This window comes from Canis aureus, chromosome 8, assembly GCF_053574225.1.
Source record: "Canis aureus isolate CA01 chromosome 8, VMU_Caureus_v.1.0, whole genome shotgun sequence".
Lineage (NCBI taxonomy): Eukaryota > Metazoa > Chordata > Mammalia > Carnivora > Canidae > Canis > Canis aureus.
Window position 1 is genome coordinate 46,100,639 of NC_135618.1, and position 26,974 is coordinate 46,127,612.

At 47.3% G+C, this 26,974-nt stretch overlaps 1 protein-coding gene across 10 annotated transcripts in view; it reads left to right on the plus strand.

The window, feature by feature from the left end:
• The window catches only part of CLEC16A (C-type lectin domain containing 16A), a 196,676-nt gene that overhangs the window by 53,890 nt on the left and 115,812 nt on the right, over positions 1-26,974 (plus strand). For all 10 annotated transcript variants that reach the window (XM_077906633.1, XM_077906634.1, XM_077906636.1 and 7 more), the window contains exons 11-13: positions 7,859-7,991; positions 11,813-11,913; positions 26,605-26,727. In XM_077906633.1, the coding sequence (XP_077762759.1) occupies positions 7,859-7,991; positions 11,813-11,913; positions 26,605-26,727 (357 nt within the window). The remainder of the gene's footprint in view (positions 1-7,858; positions 7,992-11,812; positions 11,914-26,604; positions 26,728-26,974) is intronic.

Sequence of the window (26,974 nt, forward strand, 5' to 3'; positions counted from 1 at the left end):
CCCCGTTAAACATTAACTCCCCATCTCCCCCCTCCCTCTCCCAGCAACCACCTTTCCACTTTCTGCCTCTTTGAATCTGACTGTTCTACGTACTTCCTATAAATGAGACCATGCAGCATTTGTTTTTTGTGACTATCTTATTTCACTTAGCGTCATGTCCTCAAGGTTCATCTGTGGTGTCACCTGTGCCAGGACTTCCTTTTTAAGGCTGAACGATATTCCATTTTTTGGATATACCACATTTTTGCTTATCCATTCACTCCTTGATGGACACTTGGGTTGCTTCTACCTTTTGGCCATCATGACTGCTATGACCACGGGTCTGCAAATCCTCTCCTGCCTTGGGGGTTTTTGTGGAAATGATAGAGGCCAAGGAGGGCCAGGGCAGGCCTGTGAAACCAGAGATGCTGGAGATCTGGGTTCCCACGCCCAGCCACTCAGCCTCACAAGGACATTCCTTGACTCTCAGGGGCTCAACACTCATGTTGTATAAAGGGGTCATACCACCCACCAGACTGGGGTGCTAGAGCCTTCAAGATTATGGGTCCTGGTGCCTCCCTGGTGCTGGGACTATAACCACACAGATTTTTTCCTTTCCAGGATGTGGCCAATGGGTAGTGCTGGGAGAGGAGCCGCAGCAGCAGGGATGTTGATCCCAACACCTCGATCCCTCTGTACCTTAGTTTCCCCTTCTGTAGCATGCAGAGATTAGGCTAGATCAGCACTGCCCCAGCTGCAGGATATGGGGATGGTTTTAAGTGGGACGGGGCGGTGAGATTCTTGTTGACAGCAGCTCCAGGGCAGCCGGACCTGGTGTCCTCCTCGCCTCCCTCACGTTCCCCCCTTTCCAGCACACAGCAGGCCTCACTCCTGGTTGGTCCCTCATCATGTACATTTTCACACTTGCTTCCTGTCTACACTGTGGCTATATGCTTAGAGTAGTAATGAGGCATTTTTTTTTCATTTGAAAATAATTTCAAATTTATAAGAATTTGGAAAAACAAAAACAGTGTAAAGAACACCTGTTTACTTTTTACCCAGTTTCATCTTTTAATATATTGTAGCCCCTTTACTTTCTTATGTTTTCCCTCTCTCTGTCCACGCACACACATGCTTTTTTCCTGGGTAAGTTGCATCCATCCTATTGCTTCCCCATATACGGGGCAGCACGTGGTTGCTAAGAATTGGACAATCGCTCTTGTGACCCCAGGGCAGCCGTCCACCTCAGTGTAGGTTTCTGCTGTCCCTATTTGGAGTTGTCTGTGTGCCCAGTAATCTCCTTTAGAGCATATCCTCCCCCCCCCCCCCCCCCCCCCCCCCCGCCAGCAATAGAAAACCCAGTCTAGATTCAGGTAGTGCCTTTAATTGTCATGTCTCTTTGGCCTTCGTGACTCTGGAACATTTTTCCACAACCTTCTCTTTTACAACATTAACATTGTTGAAGAATGCAGAACCTCTTCCTCTTTTATTTTAATAAAATGTTCCCTATTCTGTCTTTGATGTTTTCTTTGTGATTAGATGGAAGTTATACATTCCTGGCTGGACTGTGGCGTAGGTGGTGTCATGTCCTTCTCGGGGTGTCCCACCTGGAGGCACCTGATGGCCTCCTGACCCTCACGGGTGATGTGAATATTGGTCACCTGGCCAAGGTACTTCCCGTTCCCTCCACTGTATAATTGCTTTCTCTTTTCTTTACAACTAATTTGCAGTACATGGGGGAGATGCTTAGAGATGATGCAGGTATCCTAGGCCTCATCCCTGGGAGCTGGCATTCATTGACGATACTTGCCTGATCCAGTCTTTACCAGAATGGTGGCGAAAATGTTGATTTTTTTCCAACATCAGCACTCTCTCTCCGAGTTTAAAAGTCAGCCTTCAGCATTCCACTGTAAGCAAGATTCCCCCCTTCTTCCCAATTCTTTCTTTATCGGTTCTTGGCATGGACTCGTGGATTCCAGTTTTTAGTGGTTTATGTTTCATTACTGATTTAATTAATTTGGTGCTCAAATTGTCCCAGATTTGGCCATTGGGAACACTTCTGAGCTGACTGCTGTGTCCTGGTACTGCGGTCCCGTCATTTCTTTTGGGCAATCCTTACACTTTCTGGTTTCATAAGGTATTCCAGGTTTTTCCTGGAATGGATGGGGGAATGCCCATCCCCAGGATGAGCCATTTCTCTGAAAAACCCTGGTTCCTCTCAATGCGCAGTGGTATTAGGGGCCAAGATCTGAGTGCCAGATGTGCTGATGGCTCCCGGAGTGGCTTTCAGTGGACAGATCTACAAAACAGCTGCATGTATATACACAAAATACACATTTATTCATGCACACATATACCTGTGTACAAACATGCATATGCGTATATGTATCTTAGAAATCAGGAATGCGTACCAGTGCCTCCAGTAATCATACCAATGCACATCAGTTCCCAGAGCGTTCTTTTTTGCCTTCCCCCGTTCCAAATCTGTGTGTCACTTCTTCAGTAGAGCCTTGGCTCCCAACAATGTCAACACATTTGTTTGCTCGATCCTACAATATGTTGTAAAAAGTTTCAGTTTATTTATTGTTTAATAAACAAGAGTTTGGGATGGTTTGCAATCCCCCCTCCTCTGATGCTTCACCTGTCTCCCAACTGAAGGTATAGAGTCAAGTATCATGTTTGTAATGACTTGGATTAGTCTGCCCTTCCTTTGTTCTTTTATCCATGTCAGAGTAGGTATGCTATTCGTTTGAAAAGATACTTGGTCCTTTTTTGGGGGGTGGGAGGTCCAGTTTAGGGTTCTTCTTTCCCATTTTTATAGATTGAATTTCTTTTTTTTTTTAAACATATGGATTATTAACAAACTTAAAACTATGCAGAAAGGTATGTTCAGGAAGTGGCCCTTCTTCCATATTCTTTCCATTCCCATTCCCCTACCTCTGTAGATAATCAACATTCTTGCTTTCTAGAATGTCCTTCCTGTGTTTGTTTTTGTAAGAAAAATCCATTATATATATATTTTCTTATTCTTCCTTTTCTCTTCCACACAGGGTGACACATAGTATTCACTCTATTCTCTTCACTTAGTGACTTCCCTGGAAATCACTCTGTATCAGCTCACTGCTATCTTCCTCATTCTCTTTTACAGCTGTGGGGGGTGTGTGTGTGTGTGTGTGTGTGTGTGTGTGTGTGTACCAAAGTTTATCCAACCGATCTTTATGCTTGGACATTTAGGTAGTTTCCAATATTTTGCAATTACAAGTAATACTTCAGTGAATAGTCTTGTGTATTGCATTTTTACATTGTTAGGGGTGTATCTTCCAGATAAATCCCTGCAAGTGGGATTGCTCAATTGAAGGCTATTTGAAGGCTATAATAGTGATTTAAAGTTTCCCTTTTTTTTTTTAAAGATTATTTTAAGTAATCTCTACACCCAGTATGGGGCTCAAACTCCCTTTTCTTTTTTAAGGTTTTTATTTATTTATTTATTTATTTATAAGAGACACAGAGAGGCAGAAACACAGACAGAGGGAGAAGCAGACTCCCTGTGGGGAGCCTGATGTGGGACTCGATCCCAGGACCCCAAGATCACACCTGAGCCAAAGGCAGATGCTTAGCCACTGAGCCACCCAGGTGCCCTACAAACTCCCAATCCCAAGTTCTTGAGTCATAGCCTCCACCAACTGAACCCAGCTGGGCACCCCTAAAGTTTCCTTTTAAAATGTATTTAAGTCAAAAGAAAAAAAAAATGAGATCAAATAAAATGATTAGGTAAATAACAAAGAGTGCAAGCAACACATACACATGGCAGATATCATAGAGGCAGGCAGATGACTGAAGTTTGGGCTAAACTGAGCTGGGTTATTGCCACAGTCCTTTCAAATTCCAGAATAGAAACCCAGATAGGATGGAGGCTTATGGTATAGCAGGTTCAGATGCAGCCTCTTGGGAATTCATCATCAGAGCCAAAGTCCTGGAAATCCATGCATACAAGGCCACTGATCTGCTTTCCTTGGTGGCAGCATGGTGCATGTGCCCTGGGAGGGGAAGCGAGGCTGCACCGAGATAGCCATGTATCAGCAGGGATGTGTGGGAGTGGGGCCCCAGAAGGCTACACAGAACTGTGCTGGGTATTCTGGTCTGGCATAAAGAGGAGGTTCACTTTGACCCTGAGTCACCAGGAAAAGAAAGACCAACTTTCCTTTGGCACCCTTTTTTACTTTTTACTTTTATTATTTTTAAAAGATTTTATCTATTGACCTGAGAGAGATAGTGAGAGCATGAGAAAGGGGCGGGGAGAGGGAGAAGCAGGCTCTCCACTGAACAGGAAACCTGGCTCAGGGCCCAATCCCAGGACCCCGAGATCATGTCCTGAGCTGAAGGCAGACCCTTAACTGACTGAGCCACCCAGGGACTCTTGGCACCCTTTGAGAATTGTGAGAATCTGGAGAGACTCTCTCCCCCAAAACCCATTACCACTGCCACCCATCCCCACCATGCCCACATGGCATTTTGCATACAGTTTCAGGATGTTCAGAGCTGCTAGGAAGAATCAGTAGTTTTAAGAGTTGTTTGGATCTGGGTGATGGGCACTGAGGGGGACAACTTGACAGGATGAGCACTGGGTATTAACGCTATATGTTGGCAAATTGAACTCCAATAAAAAAAAAAAAAAGATTTAAAAAAAAAGAGTTGTTTGGATAAAATTGTTAAAAAAGAAGGGGGCAGATGAAACCTGTTTTGGCACTGGAAGGACTGTCATATATTCATCTAGAGAATTAATCCCAGTGGAGCAGCTCGCTCTGTAATTGCCGGCTGGATGAGGTACGGCTGTAGGAACCAGGGTGACAGAACTGAGGTTCAGAAACCTCTTTGTGCCTGGAGAGGTCCTTGTGGGCCTGGTTCTGCACGAGGATGGGACCTGGGAGTGGGGAGGAGAGTAGTCCTGGCTTTTGCTGCTACTTTTCTAGGTATATTATCACTACGTTTCCAGGTTTCTGTTTCCTCATATGCAGTATCCAGGACTGAACCAGTGGCTTTTAACAGTTCTGTGTGAAGCTCTAGAATTCTAGAAAGGAGCTTTAGGGGCCTCTCAGGCGTGCAGGAGGAAACCCACCCACCCCTTACCCAGAGCAACTCTGTTCCTATCGGTGATATGCCATGGGAAATTGTCATTCAAAATTAATATGCAACTAAGTTTGGTGAGCACTGGACTGGATTACCTTTAACTGCTGTCTGCTCCAGAATTCTGAGTGTCCAGGGAGATTAATAACCATGTTACAGCAGGCGTATTCTCTAGGCTGAGGCACTAGGGTTTGGCCCTGTAACCTTGGGGAGTCCTTGGAGCTGAATTCCTGCCTTGTCAGCCAGGCTGGGAGGGAGGAGAGCTCGCAGCAGTGCAGGAGGTGTGTCAGAGGTCCCAGTGTGGAAGCCAGACATTGGCACCACAGTCCTGCTTGGTAGTCCTCAGATATTTTCGATGGCATGCTCTCTCGGTAAACATGATCAAATACGTGTCATGTGAGCATGCATCTCCTAAGTCTATACATTTTATTGTAATACATTTTATTGTAAATTATACATATTTGTATTGCTGTCCCAGGATTAGATGCATCACAAAACAACTTGTTTAAAGATGAGGATAATTAAAACTAAGAGAAGTACTGCCCTGTGAATCATCTTGTGCCCCCACTGAGGCATCTGCCACCACGGTGGAGAGGGCAGGCTCATCGGCATGCAGCTGGAGGAGGCTGGTGAGGGTGCAGGCGCAGGAAGAAAACGGTGGTTCTCAGACAGCAGTCTGCACCACCACCTGCTCTCTGCCGCTTGGACTCTGTTTACTCAGTAGCTCTCTCTGAACTGACTCACTTGGATTTTTTTCCTTTAAATTTTGCCTTCTCCTAAGCAGTGACATCCACAGAAGAGCGGGTTTTCTGTGCAGTTAGAATCTACTTCTAACACACAGTAAAATAAACACAGAACTATGCAAACAAAACGTTTGTCCACATACCACTTGAACCCATGGGTCAGCCACCACCTGTGTGACAGCCCCGTGGGTGGGAGGCTCCAGTCCACGCTGGGAGGAATGGGTTGGTGGCCCAGGCCTGTGTGGACTGGCAGGCAGTGCATTCCTCTATGCCGGCGACAGTCACAGGCACAGCCATTGCCTAGTGGGGTTCTAGAGGGTGGTGAACCCACGCTGCCTCCCGTAAGAATGACGTGCACTCTCAAAAACTCTGAGCCCAGACAGGGTGAGGCCCTGGGCCACCCGCTACATGTTGTAGTGGCCGTGCGTCACTGTTGGGCCTGCCTGCCGCCAAAGCCTCCCACTCTGGGCTAGCCCAGCCATCCGTCTGTCCATCCCATTAATGAGTACTTGCGTACTGGGCGCTGGTCTTGACACTAGAGTTCCAGTGGAGAGCAAGACAGATGAGGCAGCTACTCGTATGAAATTCCCATTCTAGTGGGGGAAGGCAAGTGAACAAGCAAACCATAAGTAGAGAATAGGAAATCCAATCAGTTATAAATGCTCTCAAGTAAAATTGAGATTGGTGGGGGGGTGGGGGGTGAGGAACAGATTTATCCAGAAGAATTCCAAATAATTTATGTAGCTACTCCCTCCTCCACGAGACAGAGCATAACTCCCCACTCCTCAAGTGTGGGCTGCACTTAATGACTTGCTCCCGCAGAGCACGCAGTGAAAGGAGGAGGGAAAGTAACTTTCTGGTGGAGAAATCCGACCAGCATTCGCTTGGCCAAGTGGTGCAGACTTAATGTCGGCAGTGGTTGAGCTGTGCTGTTAGCCTCCCTACAGTGGGCTGCAGAGGGCACTTCCCCTGTGTGGGCTTCCTCTCAGGAACCTGTATCCCTGGTCTAGTGACCAGAAAACATCAGACAGACCCAGATTGAGGGACGTTCTGCAAAATACCTGGCCAGTTCTCTCTCTTCAAACCATGAGGTCACCAGAAGCAAGGAAGTCAAAAACTCACAGCCAAGAGGAGCCTAAGGGGGCATAATGACTAGATGTAACATGGTACCCAAGATGAGATCCTGGAACAGAAAAGGACAGTAGGGGAAAACTAAGGAAATTTGAATGGAATAATGGATTTTTGATAATTTAAAGAGGTAAAGGAAAAACCAGTGCAGGGGGTGTCTGAGAAGACATCTGGAGCTGGACCTTGAAGGATGTCATTGAGTCAGGCCAGGATAGGGGAGACCCGGGGGGAAAGTATTCCAGGCAGAGGGAGTAGCTGTGTAAAGATCCTGGGGCAGAAACAAGCTCAGGCCCATCAAAGAGCACGGAAGAAGCTCTGCGCAGCTGGAGAGGCGTGGAGTGGAGAAGGCCAGGCAGTGAAGTCAGAGGTGGACAGGGGCCAGGCTGCGCAGCATGCTGCCTTGACACTGTAGAAGGCATGTGGATTTAATCCCCAACGTGGTGGGAAGGTGGTAGAGAATTTGGAACAAAAGGGTGACACGAGCTAATTTCCATGTAAAGTCCCTTGGTCTGTTTGGAGAAGACGAGGGGCTACAGAGAGGCAGAGCCAGGTGGGTGTGGTATCAGTAAAATAAAACATGAATAAAGCAAAATAAAACATTTTAGTGCTTTAAGAAGCATCTTGAGATAAATGACTGCAATTTGCACTTTTTTGTCAGAATCAGGGCCATGATTCTCAGCAGTGCCAAGATGAAAGGAAAGAGAGGCTCTGGCCTCCATCTGATTTCTCCCCAGCTTGTTGCGGATGCTCCTGCCTCTGCTGGTGAACCCTTGTTGGACGCGTGAGGAGCGGTCTACTGGGCTTTGTCTCCAGTATGACGGTGTCTATAAATCTAGGTCTGTGAAGCCATCTGAGCTCATCCCAGTCTCTGTATTTGCTTCTAGAGATAGAGATGGTGATCATGGAGCGCGGCAAGCTCCCAGAGTTGGCGGCCAACACCTCTGTGCAGGAACAGAACACTACGGACGAAGAGAAGAGTGCCGCTGCCACGGGCTTGGAGAGTGCGCAGTGGAGCAGGTGCTACCGGCGGGCTCAGGCTGTCGCTGCGGGTGGGGGGCCCCCAGGCCAAGCCAACAATCAGGGTGCAGGGTGCTGTTCTGTCGCTAGGATGAGGAGATAGGCTGAGTGGTGAGGGTGAGTGTCCACCAACGGTAACCCAGGGCCTCTTTCTACCACCCAGATGGTCTCTTCTGCCTCTCTGCAGAGTTGTCCTGCTTCCTGCCTTTCCTTGCTTCTCCAGCCCTCTGGCCACCAGAGGCACACCCCCCTCTCGAGAGGCCCAGGGACAGAACTGGCACTCATCTCTGTAGTGCTCACCCCTTGGAAAGAGGAAGACCCAGACATGGCGCCACTGCCCCTTCTGCCCCCAAGCCTTTCGGTGCTGGGCCCTGTCCTAAAGGGTACTGGCCTCCCCCGGCGGTGCTCTGCTGCTCCCAGGAAGGATCTCCTTGGATTTGGATCTCCCTGCCTCATTCATTCACTGCCATGCTGCACCACCGTCCACAGGGCCTGCCCTCATGACTCAGCCCATGTGATTTAATGCTGCTGTCCACCTTCGACTTCCTGCCTGATTGTTCATTCATTGATGGCCTACTGGAGCTCTTACACCTTCAAGATACCACATTTTCTGCAATTTTGCTGTAGCGCCACCGCTTCAAAAATGGGATTGGGCGGAAGGCTGCTTCCAAAGTGTGCAGTGAACCGTTGGGAGGACTTCTTCATTTCCAGGCTACTTCCCTCCCACGTAGCCCCGCTGCACGGGCAGACCCTGCAGTAACCAACCGCCTCATCCCACTGCAGTGTGAATAAATGCACAGCAGTGGCAGTTCACTGTCCGCCTACAAAGCATGCACTTCTGAGCCCTCAGGGTGGAGTGGCTGAGACACACACGCACCCGTCCTATTTATTAGTGCAAATTGAAGAGTTGAAGCACACCAGTATTTTCCTCCACCTCTCTTTGCTTGGCAGATGTTTCAGTTATCTAACAGTCGGGCTTAATTTCTATCAGATGCACAAGGGAGCCATTTTCAGTTGGGTTTAATAAAAAAACCCTGGAGTGTGGTGGGGGTTATCGGTTGTTGAAACTTACAAAGACCATTTTGATTTTGCTTGGCAGCAAAAAACATCAGTCTTGAAGCTCTGAAAACTCAGGAAATCATTCTAAACACAGAAAGGGAGGGAAAAACAACTTTTAGTTGCTTGGCACAGCATTAGTGAGGATATGAATAATTGGAAAAACCACAAACGACTAGTAGTGGGAGGTGCATAAGCAAATGGGGTAGATCTGCTTAAGAGAATATGGACTGCTGCTTTTAAGGGAATACCGTTAGGATGCATTGGGTTTCTTAGGATCTAATAAATGGAAACTGAGCACATATTTTACATATATGGTAACACTATAGCTTTGCTAAATGAAGGCAAATAAATGAGCTGTTACGTTCGAGTGTTTGGTTGAAACTTTTTTTTTTCCCCCTAATTTTTAGTGAAGAGAGGGGTTTTCTTAGAGTCAGCTGAGATTGTCTCTTTACCTTCATTGACTTAACTAACATCTTCTACCGCATGACTGATAATGGAAGCTGATCCTAGCACCCTGAGTTGAGCCTACGTGTAAGCTTGTGGCCCCGGGGACCCTTGGGCCAGGGCTCTCCTTGGCTCCGAGACCAAATGCCAGGTGGAAAGTTGGCCTCTCCTTTGTGAAGGTGTTGAGTTGCTGGTTGTCAGCAGCACTGCCACGGACTTCCCTCATCTCCGTTCTGGGCCCTGAGCAGGGAGGAGGAGGGCGCTCTGGAGGAAGGAGGGGGCAGTGTGTTTTCCTTGACATGAATTGGATCTTGACATTGGTCCGCTTGTCTGAGGAAACAGTATCATACAAAGTGGAACTGTTCTGTTCCTCGTATATTGTGGGCTGTGTCTGCATTCGGGGTTAAATATAGGCCTAAGAAACTGAAAAAATGTTTAAAGCATTCTTCCTTTTCTTAATAAAAAAAAAAAAGTTAAATAAACCTCTAAAAGTAACACATATGCAAAAAATGTAAAAACATTTTGAAAAAAGCGTAAAGAAGAGAAAAGGGTCTCCATGCTGCCAGCAGGCAATGGCAGCTGTTAACTAACATCCTAGTGGTTTCTTGCCAGTTGTTCTTCAGTGGGAATTGTACCCTCCTTGTCCCCAGTACTTATACCATTCCATGCCTATCATTGGTCGTCGTCGTCTTTTTTTTGTTGTTGTTGTTGCTGTCTGATACCAAACCCCAGGCGTCTTTTTCACTTTGCTGTACTCTGAGTAAACAAAATGCTAATGGTTTCATGCTACTTCATCTCCTAGAAGATGTTATGTCCCATCTAGCCGTCCCTCTGCTACTGGGCATTTGGTTATTTGCATTGCTCTTGAATGAAAACACAATCCACATTCCAGGCGGCTGGTTTACAAGAAAATGTTTTCTACTTCATCCTGCTCTTAAGTTTGAAAGTGTTATTGCCAGTCACATACAGAAACCCATATCCACACACGGCAAAACTATTTATGCATCTGAATGGTGCCCAATGTGGGGTGGGGAGGATCTGGGGCCCCGGAGAAATAGCCCGGATGTACAAGTCCCCTTTAGGAAGGACTCTTCCTTTCATTTTCTAGCATCCTGCAAGTTTATTTGAAATGTTGTAACAAGAATGTTTGCACTACTTTCTCTTTTGAATTTTTCAGTTTAATATCTTGAATCACTGGCACATTCATAGAATTCAAGTTTTTTAAAAGTATAAAAGGTAAAGCAGTGAATAGTCTCCCTGTTTCTCTCCCATACCTCTTCACTACCCCCAGACAGTGATGTTGACAGTGGCTGTGTGTCCTTCTAGGGACTTTGTTTGCCCTCAGTTACTCATTGAGGGGCTTTCTTGGCTTGAGCCTGGCCTCCACAGAGGCAGCTGCAGGTGGTCCACGGGCTCAGAGCCTCCTGTCGAAGGGCCAGACCTGTGCATATTCTATTATCCTTGCGATAAAGAGTCTTTCCAGGCCAGGCCCTTCACCTGGAAGGGCAGTGTTTGGGGTGTGTGGTTTGTGATATTTGCTGCCACTCTCTCGGCCTCTCCCACAAGCATCAGAGGTGAACCCTCACATCGATTCTTTCCCATCAGGGAAAGTCAGTCCAAGAAATTGCCGGGCCAGGACCTGCCAAAGTGGGCTCCTGGAGAAGTGCCCTTGGAAGGCTCAAAATAGAAATCCGGTCACAGCTCCCACGCACAAGCACTCTTCCCACTGTGCCCCTGGCCCCGTGCTAAATGCCTCTCTTTCATCATTTCACGTTGAGCCCTCCTGGGAGCTCTTTCTGATGGGGAAGTGGAGAGGTTTTAGGTAGCTAACCCAAGGTCCACAGCTCAGAAGAGGCAGAAACCGAATTGGAACCCAAGTAGTCTTGAATCCAGGGCCCAGGTTCCGAAATTACTCAGACTTGGTGCCTCGTCTGGTACTGGCAGCCTACCACACTGCCCTGTTCTCTTCACCCTGTCTTTGAGGTGACGATGTGGTCCGTCTGTTCTCTGGCATGGGAGTGCCCCAAGAGCAGGGACTTTGCATCATTTACCCATAGTGTGTGGAACAGCTAGGCCACGACTATTGAGTGATGAAGTGGTCCATTCCGCAGTCAGTTTCCCCTGGAGATGGTTTCCCACGGGCAGAGCCTGTCCCCCATGCCTGGTGTCAAACGGAGCTCTCGGTGGACCCGCTGCATGCTCATGGCAGAGCCACAAAAGGCAGAGGAGGCTAGCACTCCATATGTCGGTGGGAGACGACATATGAGCTGTTCAGCCTCTGTGCCAAGAGGCTCATGTATGCCCTTCCTCTTTTCCAGACCCTTCCTAGATATGGTGTACCACGCCCTGGACAGCCAAGATGACGATTACCATGCACTGTTTGTGCTCTGCCTTCTGTATGCCATGTCTCATAACAAAGGTAAGCCTACTCCCCTCTCCTACCTCCGTGACATCCTTCTTCTGCCTTGTGGAAGGAAAAAAGAAAGCCACTTTGCTTGAGGAATGCTTTCTGGTTTTGGCAAACTGCCACAAAACTCCTCTTCGGCCTCCTTAGAATTTCTCAGGTGCTTTTGGACAGACCAAAGCCATAGGAATTGGTTGCTCAGGCAGTTCAGGTCGGTTGGGGGGGGGGGGGCGGGCGAGAAGGTGCAAGTGCCTGTCTAATCCAGCATGACTATGTTCACGCTGTGGTTTTCCTTCAACCCCTGGCTTTGACGACTGGCTTAGCATCCGACCTCTGTTCCTAACATCAGAACTGAAATCAAATTGTCATCTTGGTTTTGCTATTTATAACAGCTGATGTTCTTGCTCTGGGTTGAGGGCTAAAATAGACTCTGGGCAGATTGGGTGGAAGTGTAGGTTTCCTTTCTGAAGAAAGGTGTGGTTCTCTGGCTTCCCCCGTGGAGGTGGAGTGGTCAGGATCAGAGACCTGGTTAGGATTCATTCATTTACTTCCTTCCTGGGAGGAATGTCCCACCTGGCTGACACGGCAGGTTCTGAAACCCCCACCTCAGAAGCTCCTCAACAAAGAAACTAAGAACATTTTTCCTGGCCACTGCCCAGAGCAGGGCTTGGCATAGATGAAAGTTTGCAGTAGGTGATGATGCTTTAGTAGTTGTTTCATAAGCTAATTGGGAGGTAGGTGGAGGTGGGTTTTCCTAGACAGCCTATGTCTAGAGACATTTAAAAAGCACTCAACATAATACATGTTTATTCTCAAATCATTAATCCTGATAAATAAGTGGTCTAGTGGCAAAAGAATATATGGTCAAAAAAGCCTCACCTCCCATCTCTGTCCTCCACTCTTTTCCTCAAGGCGGTTCAGAACTTAGCAGTTTCTTGTGGGTCTTTTCTTTTTTTTTTAAGATTTTATTTATTTATTCATGAGAGACACAGAAAGAGACAGAGACACAGGCAGAGGGAGAAGCAGGCCCCATGTAGGGAGCCTGACGTAGGACTCAATTCCAGGACCCCAGGATCACGACCTGAGCCAAAGGCAGATGCTCAACCACTGAGCCCCCCAGGTGCCCCATCTTATGTGTCTTTTTAAAGATACCTATGCGGGGGTGCCTGGGTGCCACAGTTGGCTAAGCATTGGATTCTTGGTTTCAACTCAAGTCATAATCTCAGGGTTGGGAGATTGAGCCCCTCCTCAGGCTCTGTGCTTAGCATGGAGTCTGGTTGGGATTCTCCCCCCCCCCCGCCCCCAACCTCTTGCACTCTCTCCTCTAAAATAAATAAATAAATCTTAAAAAAAAAAAGATATCTCTGCAAGCCTAAGTACAAGGACATATGCTTTTATTTTTATGACTCTCCCCCACTTAAATGTTAAGACAGGTACCTCCTTATTGTCTGTTCCTACCCCATTTTCTTCACATCATTTTGTATCTGCACATCACGTCCCATCCCTAGAGAACTGCCTTTTTTGTTCTCCTTCTTTGTTTTTTATTTTATTTTTTATATACTTTTAAATTTATTTATTTATTCATGAGAATACACAGAGAGGAGAGAGAGAGAGGGAGGGAGAGACACAGGCAGGGGGAGAAGCAGGCTCCATGCAGAGAGCCCGATGTGGGACTCGACCCTGGGACTCCAGGATCGCGCCCTGGGCTAAAGGCGGTGCTAAACTTCTAAGCCACCTGGACTGCCCTCTTCTTCATTTTTTTAAAAGATTTTATTCTTTACTTTTGACAGAGAGAGCAAGCAGAGGTAGGCGGAAGAGGGATAGATGGGAGAGAATGAATTTCAGGCAGACTGCTGAGCACAGAGCCCAGCTCGGGGTTCAGTCTCATGACCCTGAGATCATGACCGGAGCTGAGATCAAGAGTTGGGTGCTTAACTGACTGAGCCACCCAGGTGCCCCTGCCTAGTTCGTTTTTTTTTGTTGTTTTTGTTTTGTTTTGTTATGTTTTGTTTTGTTTTAAAGATTTTATTTGTTCATGAGAGACACAGCGGGTAGGGCAGAGGGAGAAGCAGGCTTCCTGTAAGGAGCCTGACACGGGACTCGATCTAGGATCCCAGGATCATGCCCTGAGCCAAAGGCAGATGCTCAACTGCTGCTGAACCACCCAGGCATCCCTGCCTTGTTCTTTTTAATCCTATGTCTGAGCATCATTTATTCTGCCATCAACCCCTTATTAAATGGCACTGAAACTCCTTTTTTTTTTTTTAACGATTTTATTTATTTATTCATGAGAGACACACAGAGAGAGAGAGAGAGGCAGAGACACAGGCAGAGGGAGAAGCAGACTCCATGCAAGGAGCTTGACGTGGGACTCGATCCTGATCCCAGGATCAGGCCCTGGGCTGAAGGTGGCACTAAACCACTGAGCCGCCAGACTGCCCGGCACTGAAACTCTTTCCAGGCTTTTCCCACTATGGCTAGGATCTACCATGATGGCTCTTATCATGTGTAAGTCACTGTGCTCACATGCAAGTCCGTAGATCTGATGTAAGACCTCTAAAAGGATCCCAGAGGATTCTGAATCCTGCTGCCATTTCCCTCTGGTCTCATTCACCCCTGTGACTTCTGTGATCCCCTCTAGCTCTGGCTTGGTGCGTGGCAAACAGGAGCCCTTAGTTTCCGGGCAGAAAAAGGACTCCATGTGATTGACAGACTCCCATCCTGGGATCACTCGCCCATTCCCCTGGCCCCTGACTTCTTTGCCCCTGCATCTGAGCTCCTGCTGGATGCATGCTGGAGACTCCTACCCAGGTGTTTCAGTACCACCTTGAAACACTATGCTCATCCCCATGAAGTGTATGTACCCTGACCTCATCACACTTCCTGCCATTTCTGGTTCAGTTGAAATTGCCAACCAAGGTTGAAACTACCGTGACCTTTAGTTCCTTCCCTCCTTTGATCCCAGCATTTAGTCATCAGGTTTTGCTAGTTCTCCCTCTTCACCCTGTCTGATCAACAGAACTGAATGTGACTTGGGGCCTGGTCCTCAGCTAGATGCTGGAGGTGAGAACCAGAGGCATGAGAGCAAGAGAGATCTTGCCAGTGGCCATTATCACAGCCTCCCAGGGTCTCAAACATATGGCCATTTCATAATCTGTCCTCCGTAGCACTGCCAGGTGATCTTCCGTAAGACCATGTTGACCATCACCTTCCCCTCTTCAGAAACCTTTGGTGCCTTTTCCTCTCACTTAAACCCCACTCTCCTCTGCCCGTCATCTTGAGTATCCACATTGCACTCACCATTCCAACTTGATCTGGTTCCTCTGACTTCCCTTCACAGACCCTTGGCTTTGGGTTCAAATTTTTATCTGGTGATAGAACTCTTTCACAGAGATATACCTGGGGATGCTGTCATAATACTCAATGAACTCCTTAAAGTTCTGGTTACAAGCAACAGAAACTACTTCTCATTAACTTAAGTAAAAGGGAAAGTCTATAGGAAGGCCCCTGGGGCAGATCCCAGGATCCGAGAAATTGCTGAAAAGCTGAGGGAAGGGCAGGACCCAACAGTTCTAGGGACTTCCCTCAAGGTAGATTGTGATTTGGCCCCAACAGATCCAGGCTGGGAGTCTGTCTCTGTTCAGATTTCAAATTCTTGGACAAGAGATCCAATTGTTCCAGCTTGGTGGGTGTGTCTAAGTCTGGAACATGTAGTTATGGCTGAGGGTCAGAGTCACATAGCACAGACTTGGCCCTAGGAGGTTCAGCCTGTGTCTGAGACTATTCCCAAAGAAATGAGCTGCTTTGGAAGCCTGGCAGCCCCCACATTCAATACCAACATGCCTACCTGTTCCTCACTAGTCTTCTACCTTCTTGGATTCATTTGTGTTTCTTCCTGCCATTTTCTCTACCACACAGTGTTATCACCTATTGAAATTCACTTGTCCGACGGAGGTCTGCTCACAAGTCACCTTCTCTAGGAAGTTTTTTCTGATCCCTTCAGGTGATACTCTCTTTGGGTTGGTACCATCTAATATGGCAGGCACATTTTATACATTGCTGAATTTGGTTTGATTAAAATGTTGAGGATTTTTGCATTTATGTTCAAGAGTGATACTGGTTTATGGTCTTATAATTCTCTTGTTTTATTTGCTTTCAGAGTTATGCTTATCTTATTCAATAAATTCAGAGGTATTTCCTATACCTGGATTGTATGGAGGAGTATTTATAGAACTGGTATTTCTTCCTTAGCTATTTGGTAGAATTCACCAGCGATTCCATTTGCCCTGGAGTTTTCTTTGAGGAAATGTTTTTATTTTTTATTTTTTAAAGATTTTATTTATTTATTCATGAGAGACAGAGGCAGAGACATAGGCAGAGGAAGAAGTAGGCTCCCTGTGGAGAGCCCGATGGGGAACTCCATCCCAGGACCCTGGGATCACACCCTGGGCCAAAGGCAGATGCTCAACCACTGAGCCACCCAGGCGCCCCAAGGGAACGTTTTTAACTACTCAGATTCTTCAGTAGATATAGGGCTAATGAAGCTTTATCTCTTTCTTTTTGTATGAGCTTTGATAGCTTGTGTCTTTCAAGGAATTTGTCACTGTATCTAAATTGTCAAATTTATTGGTATAAACTCATTCATTATATTCTTTTATTGACCTTTTAATGTGTGTAGGATCTGTAGTAATGTCCCCTTTCTAATTCATGGTATTAGTAGTTTAGGTGTTCATTTGCCTTTTTCTGGTCAGTTTGGCTAGAGATTTAACAATTTCATCTTTTACTGAAACTCAAGGGATTTTCTTTTAGTTTCATTGATTCTTGTTTTACTGTTTTATATTTTATTAATTTCTGTTCATTATGTCTTATTTTCAGCTGCTTACTTCAGATTTAATTTATTCTTTTTGTAGTTTCTTTTTTTTTTTTTAAAGATTTATGTATTTATTTATGATAGACATAGAGAGAGAGAGGCAGAGACACAGGAGGAGGGAGAAGCAGGCTCCATGCCGGGAGCCCGACGCGGGACTTGATCCTGGGACTCCAGGATCGCACCCTGGGCCAAAGGCAGGTGCTAAACCGTTGAGCCACCCAGGGATCCCCTTTTTGTAGTTTCTTAAGATGAAAGCTTAGATCACTGATTTTTTTAAAGATAATGTTTATTTTATTATTTTTAATTAATGTATAGTGAAATTAACCCTTTTTGTGCATAGTTGTATGAATTTTAGCAAAGGTATGCATTTGGTCAGCACCACTATGATCAGGATACCTTATAGTTCCATCATCCAAAAATTCCCTCATGCTAGGGGTGCCTGGATGGTACAGGTGGTTAAGTGTCCAACTCTTGGTTTTGGCTCAGGGTTGTGAGATTGAGCCCCACTTGGGTTCTATGCTCAGGGTGGAGTCCACTTGGGTTTCTCTCTCCCTCACCATCTGCCCTCTCCCCTGCCCTCTGCCTATGCACACTCGTTTTCTCTCTCTCTCTCTCAAATAAAATCTTTAAAAAAAAAAGTTCCCTCATGCTATTATTCCTTTCCAATCATACCCTTCCCATGCTACTCATTGATTTTTAAGCTTTTCTTCTTTTGTGATAAGAGTTTAATACTATAAATCTAAGCACTGCATTAGGTGCATGCAATAAATTTTGATATATGTGGTTTTATTTTTATTCAGTTTGAAATATTTTATAATCTTCCTTTGACTTATTCTTGTCTATTGTATCATCTGTATAATTCTAGTTATGTTTCTAATATTGATTTTTCTCCTGGTTTGGATTTTGGGCTCTGTCCTGGGTCATAGTTAAGTTACTTGGAATCGGTTTGATCCTTTAGAAGCTTTTAAGCTTTGTTGGTGCTGGTCCAGAACAGCCTTTAGTCTCAGGCTCATTTGGCCCCACTACTGAGACAGCCCCTTTCTGAGAACTGTGCTTGATGGGTCATGGTTGGGTGGTCTTTCCATGCTGGCTGCTGGGAACATGAGCTCTTCTCGGCCCACGTGAGCCTGGGATTGTTCCACCTGCTTCATTCCTGAAGGTCATTCTCTTTACTCACATGCATGCAGGGTGCAGGACTTAGCTGATACCTCAACAGACTCGTCTGCAGCCCCCTCCTCTCTGGTCCTCCCTCCTCTCCATTCCCATCACTCCAGACTCTGCCTCCTCATCTCAGAGAGACCATGGCCTTTGTTGGGGTTTTCTCTCTGTGTGCCGAGACCTGGAAACTCTTTCCAGATGGTGAGCCGGAGCAGTCCCTAGGCCCACAGCTTTCATTTCCTCTCTCACGGGGCACTCCCCTGTGCTGCTTGTTGTCCTGTCCAATGTGTCATAATCATTTTTTAATGTATTTTGCCTAGTTTTCTAGTTGCTTGAATCAGGAGGGTATATCCAATCCACCTTGGCTGAAAGCCATCGTACTTGAAAAAGTTTTATGGTCTAATGGATATGCACAGTAAATTGTACATATTGAAAGCATACATTCTGATAAGTTTTGACATTTGTATATGCCCATGAAACCATCACCACAATCAAGACAGTGAGACAGTGTACGTATCCATCACCCCAAAAGTTTCGTCTTGCCCCTTTGTCACCCCTCCTCCCTGTCCGCTCTCACCCCTCTCCCCAAGCAACACTGAGCTGCTCCCTGTCTCTATAGATTAGTTTGCCCTTTATAGGATTTTATGTAAATAAAATTATGCAGTACTTTTTTGGGGGAGAGGGTATGGCTTTTTTTCAATATGCGTAGTTATCTTGAGATACATGATGTTGTTTTGTGTATTGGTGGTTCATTTCTTCTTACTGTTGAATAGCAATCCACTATGTGAATGTACCACAATTTTGTTTATCCACTCATCTGTTAATGGGTATTTGGTTCTTAAGCATATGCTAGTGGGAACATTTATGTACAAGTCTTTTCTGGACATATATTCCCTTTTTTCTTGGGTGAATACCAAAGAAGAGGATAGCTGAATCATAGAATTACTGTAAGTTTGTTTGTTTTTAAGAAAAACTCCTGGGGCACCTGGATGGCTCAGTCTGTAGAGCATCCAACTCTTGATTTCAGGTCTTGATCTTAAGGTTGTGAATTCAAGTTCCACATTAGGCATGGAGCCTACTTTATAAAAAAAAGGGGGGAGAGAGAGAGAGAGAGAAGAAAAGACAAGACAAGACAAGACTGCCAAATTTGTTTCCAAGCACTTGTATAATTTATATCCTGTCACCAGTGTATGAATGTTCTGGGGTCTTCACATACTTGCTAGTACTTATATGGCCATTTTTAGTGTTAGCCGTTCTAATAAGTATAGAGTAGTGTCCTATTGTGATTTTATTTTGCACTTTCCTCACTAGAAAAGTGAGATGATACTAATCATCTGACTAATGATACTGACTTTCTTTGTGCTTCATTTGCCATTCTGCACATCGTCTTTGATGGAGTGTTGGTTCAAATCCTTGGCCCAGTTTTTCATGGGTGGTTCATTTCCTTATTGTTGAGTTTTGAAAGCTATTGATATGTTTTGGATACAAGTCCTTTATCAGTATTGCAAAGATTTCTTCCCAGTCTGTGGCTTGTCTTTGCATTCGCTAGCAATGTCTTTTGAAGAGCAAACATTTTTAATTTCCGTGGAGTTCCTGTGGGACTTTCTCTATCTCTTTTTCTCTGCATATTTTCTCTCCTTTTCTGGACTGCCTGGTCTCTAAAGGCAGAGATCACGTCTCTCCCGATAGTACCCCACAGTACCCAACTTAGTGCCTGGCACCCAGTCAAGCCAAAGCGATCACCTCATCCATGTGGCAGCTGTGCTGGACTGCTCTCTTTCTGGTGGCCTGTGCTCGGGGCCTCAGCAGGGAAGGTGCTGTCTTGGGAGTGAAGATGCCAAGCTCCAGAGGGCCAAGGGGCATGTGGGTGAATTCTTTGTCTTTCTGGTGGCTGGCTTTCCTGACGGGCTTCCTTCCTGGACCCTGACCTGGGTGCCACGGAGGGAAGTCCTTGCGCATTGCAGCACCATTATCTAGGACTGTGGTCCGATGGGATAGCCCTCCCGAGGACCTGTCAAGGGGAGCAGCCCTTTCTTTCTTGAGGTCTCCTCTTCCCCCTCCTCCGTCATATCTTCCTTCTCCACATCTAAGGGAGTTTCTTCTTAAAAGACTGGAAGTAGGGATGCCTGGGTGGCTCTGTGGTTGAGCATTTGCCTTCGGCCCGGGGCGTGATCCTGGAGACCCGGGATCGAATCCCACATCGGGCTCCCTGCATGGAGCCTGCTTCTCCCTCTGCCTGTGTCTCTGCCTCTCTCTCTGTGTGTCTCTCATGAATAAATAAATAAATAAATCTTTAAAAAAAAAAAAAAAAAAGACTGGAAGTGTATATTAAGGGAGTTTAATTCCTTTCCTGCTGGTCCTGTTCATTTATTTACTCACTCAACCTTCTAGCAGAGATTATAGAAGCCTTGTCTATCTGATGCCAGGCACTGTGGTTAATATGGAGAACACAGTGGTGAACCAAACTTGTATTTCCACGGAGGTGAGGGTGCCCGCTGCGGAGAGTGCAGGGCGAGAGGGGCGGGAGCTGAAGGAGCGTGACAGGTAAGCAGGACCGCATGGCAGTGAGGACCTTTGATTGTATCTTGATACAGCAGGAGCTCTGAAGGCTGTTTGACCGGGAGAGCGTTTGTGCAACCTGCGTGGCTTCTGTGTTTACCTTCTTTTGAAAGTGACTGCTTTGTCTGAAATCGCCTTCCGTTCCAAAAGACTGCGTCGGTTGGGAAGAATGTGTGCTTGAAGTTACCCGGTTGTTCACATGGGTGCAGCTGCATGCCAGGCAGTACACACAGCCCAGGGGCTACAGACTCCAGGCCTGCTGAAGCTGGGATCGCCCTCCACTCATCGGGCGGGTGGGTGGGCGATGCTGGGCAGGGTGTGCTCCAGGAGATGGGCAGGCTGGAGCCCATGTGCAGGGAGTGGACGGGCAGTGACAGCCGTGCGGGGGATGCTGAAGATCGAGAGCCCATCTGGCCACTCTGCATCCCTTGGTAAGGGTTCATGACAGTTCAGCCAGAAGACGGGCAGGGTGGAGAGAGAGGGGCAGGTGTGGACAGTGTGGAGGAGGTGAAACTGAAGGGCTTTCTTGTCATTCGATGGGTATGTGCTGTACATTTAATATGCGCAGGGCATTGTTGTAGGTTCTGGAACAAGTCTGAGGAGCCTCCATCAAGCGAACAAGTGAATGAGAAGAACTCGGGTTGTGTAGTGGCAAAGAGGTACTGACCAGCTAGGTAGAGCCCAGACCTCAGAGGGCCTTAAAGGCCCTGAAAAGGGTTTTATATTTTATTCCAAGTGCAATGGGAAATCTTAAAGGGTCCCCCCCCCCCCTTAAGATTTATTTGAGAGAGAGAGAGAGAGAGAGAGCAGGTGGAAAGGACAGAGAGATAGAATCCTCAAGCAGACTCTGCTGAGCGTAGATCCCAATACTGGGCTTGATCCCAGACCTGAGATCATGACCTGAGCTGAAATCAAGAGTCGGATGCTTACCTGGTTGAGCCATCTAGGCATCCTAGAAGCCCCAAGTATTTTTAAGTAGAAAAGTGACATGGTCAGATGGATATTTTTTTAAAGAGCAGTCACTACTGGATGGAGAGTAGATTCAGCAGGTGAGGGAGAGTTGCAAGAGGGAAAGTGTAATGACCATTAGGAAGCCACTGCAGTAGTCCAGGCAAGGGATAATGTGGGTTGAATCAGCATGTTGGCCATAGAGCTGGAGGAAACTGGAAGGGTTTACAGTATGCTTTGGACCCAGAGCCAGGATGAGCTGATAGATTGGATGTGGCAAATAGAGTGAAGGGAACACTTGGGCAACTGTTTAGGGCCATTTATGAAGATGAGGAGACAGAGAAGCAGGCCTGGGGGAGGGGAGTCCTACTTGGTTTGGATGGGAGAGGGCACCAAGGGAAGAGTCTGGGTGACACCCGGGTCCCTGCCCCTACCCTGTGTGGCTAGTGGTGCCATTTCCAGAACCCAGTGAGCAGATTTGGAGAGGGAGCTAGAGACTTAGGTTTGGTACCTGGGGTCCAAGTGCCTGGGGGACCCCAAAGGAAACTGTTTAGTAAGAAGCTGCTATCTGGTTTATGCTCCAGTCCTGGCCTGTGGGCACAGGGTCTGTATTTGGTGAGGGTCTTCTGGTGGTGGTGGTGGTGGTTGGTTGGTGGTTGGTTTTTTGGTTTAGGCAGCAGGCAGTTAGCTGTACTTAACCTTCAGCCTCTCTTCCCTGGATCCATACCCTCCAAGCAGGGCCCCTAATGAAATGGTCTCTTTCCGATAGATTTTTCATCATAAGACAATTTTAACATAAAAGCAATGTTAATAAAAACCAAATGTTAGCTCAGGCCTTCCAGTAAATCATAATAGATTAGATGCTGCACCGAAATGAATATCCCACTGTGGAAAGGGTTGACCAGTTGGAGAAAGGCACTCGTTGTGATTCAATTGGGCCACATAATGAATTCTGGTTCATATCTGTAATAGCAAATGCAGCCTTCCCTCCTTTGTCAAGTCTGCAGAGGCCCAGCCCAAGGGAGGGGGTGAGTCCTGCATCTTTTGTATTCTTACAGATTTCCCCACTCCACCCACCACCCTCTTGCCCCATCCATTTATCATTGTTTACCCGAGAGGAATCTCGAGCTTTTTGGGTTTTGTTTTGTTTCGCTGAGAAGTTACTGGAACACAGACAAGAGGTATGGGAAAGGTTGAAAGGTAATAGGATAAGGGGAGGCTTTCGCCATGCAGAGAGCTGGCAAACCGTCATTTTGGATCTCAACTGACACATAATCAGAACTAGAAGTACATTGGAAATCGGCCCAACATCTGGTTAGCTTTCGAAATAGTTGGTCTATAGTTTTCCAAAGCTGGCAGTGCTTGTGTGACTACAGCCAAGGAGACCTCGCGTGGCCAAAACAAAACACATTTTTTGCCCATCATTTACCTGGTGCTATTGTGGTCTCTTTAGCCAAGGTGTCTTTTCATGTAGCTTTGGTCTGGATCTTTCCTACCCCTTTCTTGGGTGGGGGCTCCTGTTAAGGAGGCAGAATCCAGAAGTCAGAACTCAGAAGGGAAGCTTAGGAACTGGTTCCTGACATCACGGAGCCACACCCTTCCCTTCTATTTTGGACTCTTTGAATTTGTTGGGAGTGCCACCCGTGCCTTCCCCCCGAACCCTGTGATCACTGGGTGGAAGCGATGCAAAGGGAGACCCTTTCTGACTCATTTGGACAGAGCAGGATCTGACCCCAGCGGGAAGAGAAGGAGGCATGTGGTCTGCTGGAAGTCTGAACGTGCTAACGCGCCTTCCCAGGCCATGTGAAGTACATCTGGGTTTCTTTGGAATTTGTCTGTTGCTCAGCACTTAAGGGTTGAAGCAAATAGGACAATATATTATCCCAGTGTTTATTTCAGTCCAAGGGAATAGCTAGCAAAGAAACTCAATCAGGCTTGCAACAAAATGCGCGCGCACACACACACATGTGCCGGTTCCCTGTTCACATGCATGTCCTTGTGGTATCGCGACATTGACCTTGCTCATTAACAGCTCTCAACCACTAATTTGTTTGGACCCAGAAGAATGTCTGGAGCTTCCAAACGGATGCACAGGCCTTGAAAGCCCAGGGCTGGGATGGGATTATTGAGAGTAATGGAGGGGTGTTAGAGGCCACAATGGAAGGAAAAGAGAGATACGAGAGCAACTGAGGCCCTTGGCCCACAAAGAACTTTGGGGAAAGAACAGAGATGTTTTCAAAGGGTTTTTTGGTCTTTTTTTTTAACCAAGTTTTTCCACGTGTTGCATGGGGTTGACCCTGTTCTCTGTCTCCCTATTGGCTGGTGGTAAAATCTACTTCACGTAGAATGCGTTGCAATACCAAGTCTGTTTTGGGGAGAGTGCCTTGAGGAGAGAGGTCACCTTGGGCCAGTGGTGACCACTCCAGAGGAGGCATGAGCACAAGTAGATCATGTCATCCCCACCAGCTGCCTTCCAGGGGTCTTGGCAGGCAAACATTGCCTGTCCCTTCCCCCCACCATCTGCCTCATCACTTCCTTCCAGCACCCCTCCCCCCGCCCCCAAGGATCCCCTACCCTCCCTAAGTTCTACCACATTCCTTGCAGCCATTCCCTGTGCAGCTTGGGGCAAGGTCTTGCCCATCCTCAGAATCCTACCTGAACAGCCCCTCGCTGAGTCGGCCCCCCAAATAGCAGAGCATTTGGAAGTTAGCTGGATCTTGTGCACCTTTGGAATTGTCCTATTCTAACTGTGTGCCAACTTGCTCTGTGACCTTGGAGGCGTGACTTAACACTTTCCCAACAAAAGCAGAGCATTTGGAAGTTAGCTGGATCTTGTGCACCTTTGGAATTGTCCTATTCTAACTGTGTGCCAACTTGCTCTGTGACCTTGGAGGCGTGACTTAACACTTTCCCAACAAAAGCAGAGCATTTGGAAGTTAGCTGGATCTTGTGCACCTTTGGAATTGTCCTATTCTAACTGTGTGCCAACTTGCTCTGTGACCTTGGAGGCGTGACTTAACACTTTCCCAACAAAAGCAGAGCATTTGGAAGTTAGCTGGATCTTGTGCACCTTTGGAATTGTCCTATTCTAACTGTGTGCCAACTTGCTCTGTGACCTTGGAGGCGTAACACTTAACATGGGCCCTCCTATCCAACTAGAGGAGGAGTTGGCACTGGAATCCGGCCCTGTGAAGTTCTTGAAGGAAGTGTTCTGTCCCTCGAGGTCCCAGCCCCCCTCACTTCACAGAGATTGGAGCCACCAATTGAGGAAGGTCAGGATAACCTTGGAGTGTTTATCTTCCTGTCCAGAGAAGATTTTGCCACAGATTTCCTCATTTCTGACAAATTCTCAGAGAGTGGAGGCAGTCCCAGGAAAGAGACAGAATGGAGTGTGCCATGGAAATTCCAGAACCAGCTCCAGGCTCGGTCTGTCCTGTTCTGCCGACTACCTCCACACTCCTGAGGGAGCCGGTAGCTGCGCCCCTCCCGCTGACCTCACTGAGAGGGGATGAGGGATGGCCCAACCGAAGAGCATTTCTTCCCCAGAACCACTGACTGACATTTCCCAAAGGGCCAGAAATGGGAGGGCAGGGAGATATGAGGGTGCTGTTGACATCTCTGGGAAAAAAAAACAGCCCCCCAAAGATTCACTTGGTGCTCTTCTTGCCATTTAATAAACCAGGATGCTTCAGAGTTGGACATGGAGCATCAAAATGGGATATAGAACCCGCAAATTAAATTTTCGCTGCAATCACATTTTTTGATGAAGCCACGTTGGTGAGGCACGCGCGCAAGAACGACCCAGCTCAAGCCCTCAGGCCGTCCCTCACCCATGTCATCTCGTTGGCGTGGCTTTAGCCTTTGGTTTGGAGCTGGAAGGAATTCAATATAGCAAGATATATTGTTATGGTTTATTACGTCAATGTGTGTGTGTAGGAGTCACTTAGAATCCAGACAGTCAGCTCTTCAATGCTATTCTCCACTGTTCTGTCAAGGTTCTAAATGAAGCGTCATCTAGTACTCAAGGGGCCGTATTTCAAGAGTTCCGAGAAGTGCCACCTTCCCCCCTTTTGTAGAATAACAGGAAAAGACGTGCTTTAAGCACAAACAATCCATTCAGCTCTCCAACCTTGGAAGCTAGTAAAATGTTTGTTTCTGTGAGTGTGTTTTTCCAGAGCCACGTCACTAGAGAGATAAGGATTTGAGGCAACCCTCACCCCACACCTGGTCTGCTGCAGTGGCCCTCACAGGTCCTCCCACCACCCCGGCCCCCAGGTCCTGCTCTGGGGGAGAGGATACCAAGTTCACTGCTGGACTTGTGTGCACTCCTGTCCTCTTTCCCATCTTGGCTTTTTGTCTTTGAAATGCCATCAGCTTTTACTGGCAGAAAAAAATGATTCTGTTGCCTCTCAAGGACAGACCTGCGCTGTTGGCATCTTTGTATTTGCACCTGTCTGTCGTAAGGGGTAGCCCAATGTCTCTTGCCAAGGCTGCCCCTGCCTGTGCGCTCGTCGGCTGCCAGGTGCTTGAGGCGCAACTATGGGGCATGAGTATGACTGTAATTTCCTTTCCATCTGGTCCGTTCCTCTGGGTCTGCATTTGCCCCATCGTGGGATGTGTCTGATACGGGGGCTACCACTGGTGGGATGCAGACCTGGCATGGGAGGGCAGAGCAGCACACCATGCAGAAATTACTCTGTTTCCATCCCTGTTCCAAGCAGCCCCACCCCCAAGTATGTCCAGGAGCTTGTCACCGTTGGGGGCTAGCACGTCTTCCGCACCTCTTACGTACCTGCCAACCCCCCCGCCCTTTTTAACAAAAAGAGCAGGCCTTGGGCCACGTTGAGTAGTATCCGGTATGCAGTCTTTGGTTAAAAATGGAAAAACGTTGTCTTTTTCTTTAGTACGGTCACTGGCAGTGTTGCAGCAGTGCCAGTTCCCTGTTTACAAATGGTGATAGAAAATGTAGGTTTTAATATGTGGATTTAAGTTCCATCCATGGAGAACTCGGCTGCAGTGAGAGTTCATGCAGCGCCAGTCATGACAGAAATCACGGAGATGGACTCTGGGTTGCCAAGGTGGGGGCAGCACCGCTCCAAGGCGCCTTTCAGGATGAGTGGGATGCTTGATGAGGCGACTGCACTGACAGCTTGCCCCTTTCTGGGTTCTAGGCATGGATCCTGAGAAACTCGAGCAAATCCAGCTCCCAGTGCCCGGTGCGGCCGAGAAGACCACCTACAACCACCTCCTGGCCGAGAGGCTCATCAGGATCATGAACAATGCTGCCCAGCCAGGTGCCTGGGAGTGGCTGCTCATGGGAGTGGTGGAGGCAGAGGGACCAGTCTCCCAACGGTGCACCAGGAATCCTGGGTTCTAGACCTGGCCTTTCTGGGAATGCAGGCTGATCTCAGCCGCTCCTGGGCCGTGCATACCCTGGGCCACCCGTCCCGTCCTGTCCAGCCATGTCTTCACCTCGGGGTCTCCTCCTCTTGCCTCCTCCATGGTGCTTGTGCCACACTCTGTCTTTCTCCTCCTCCAGTT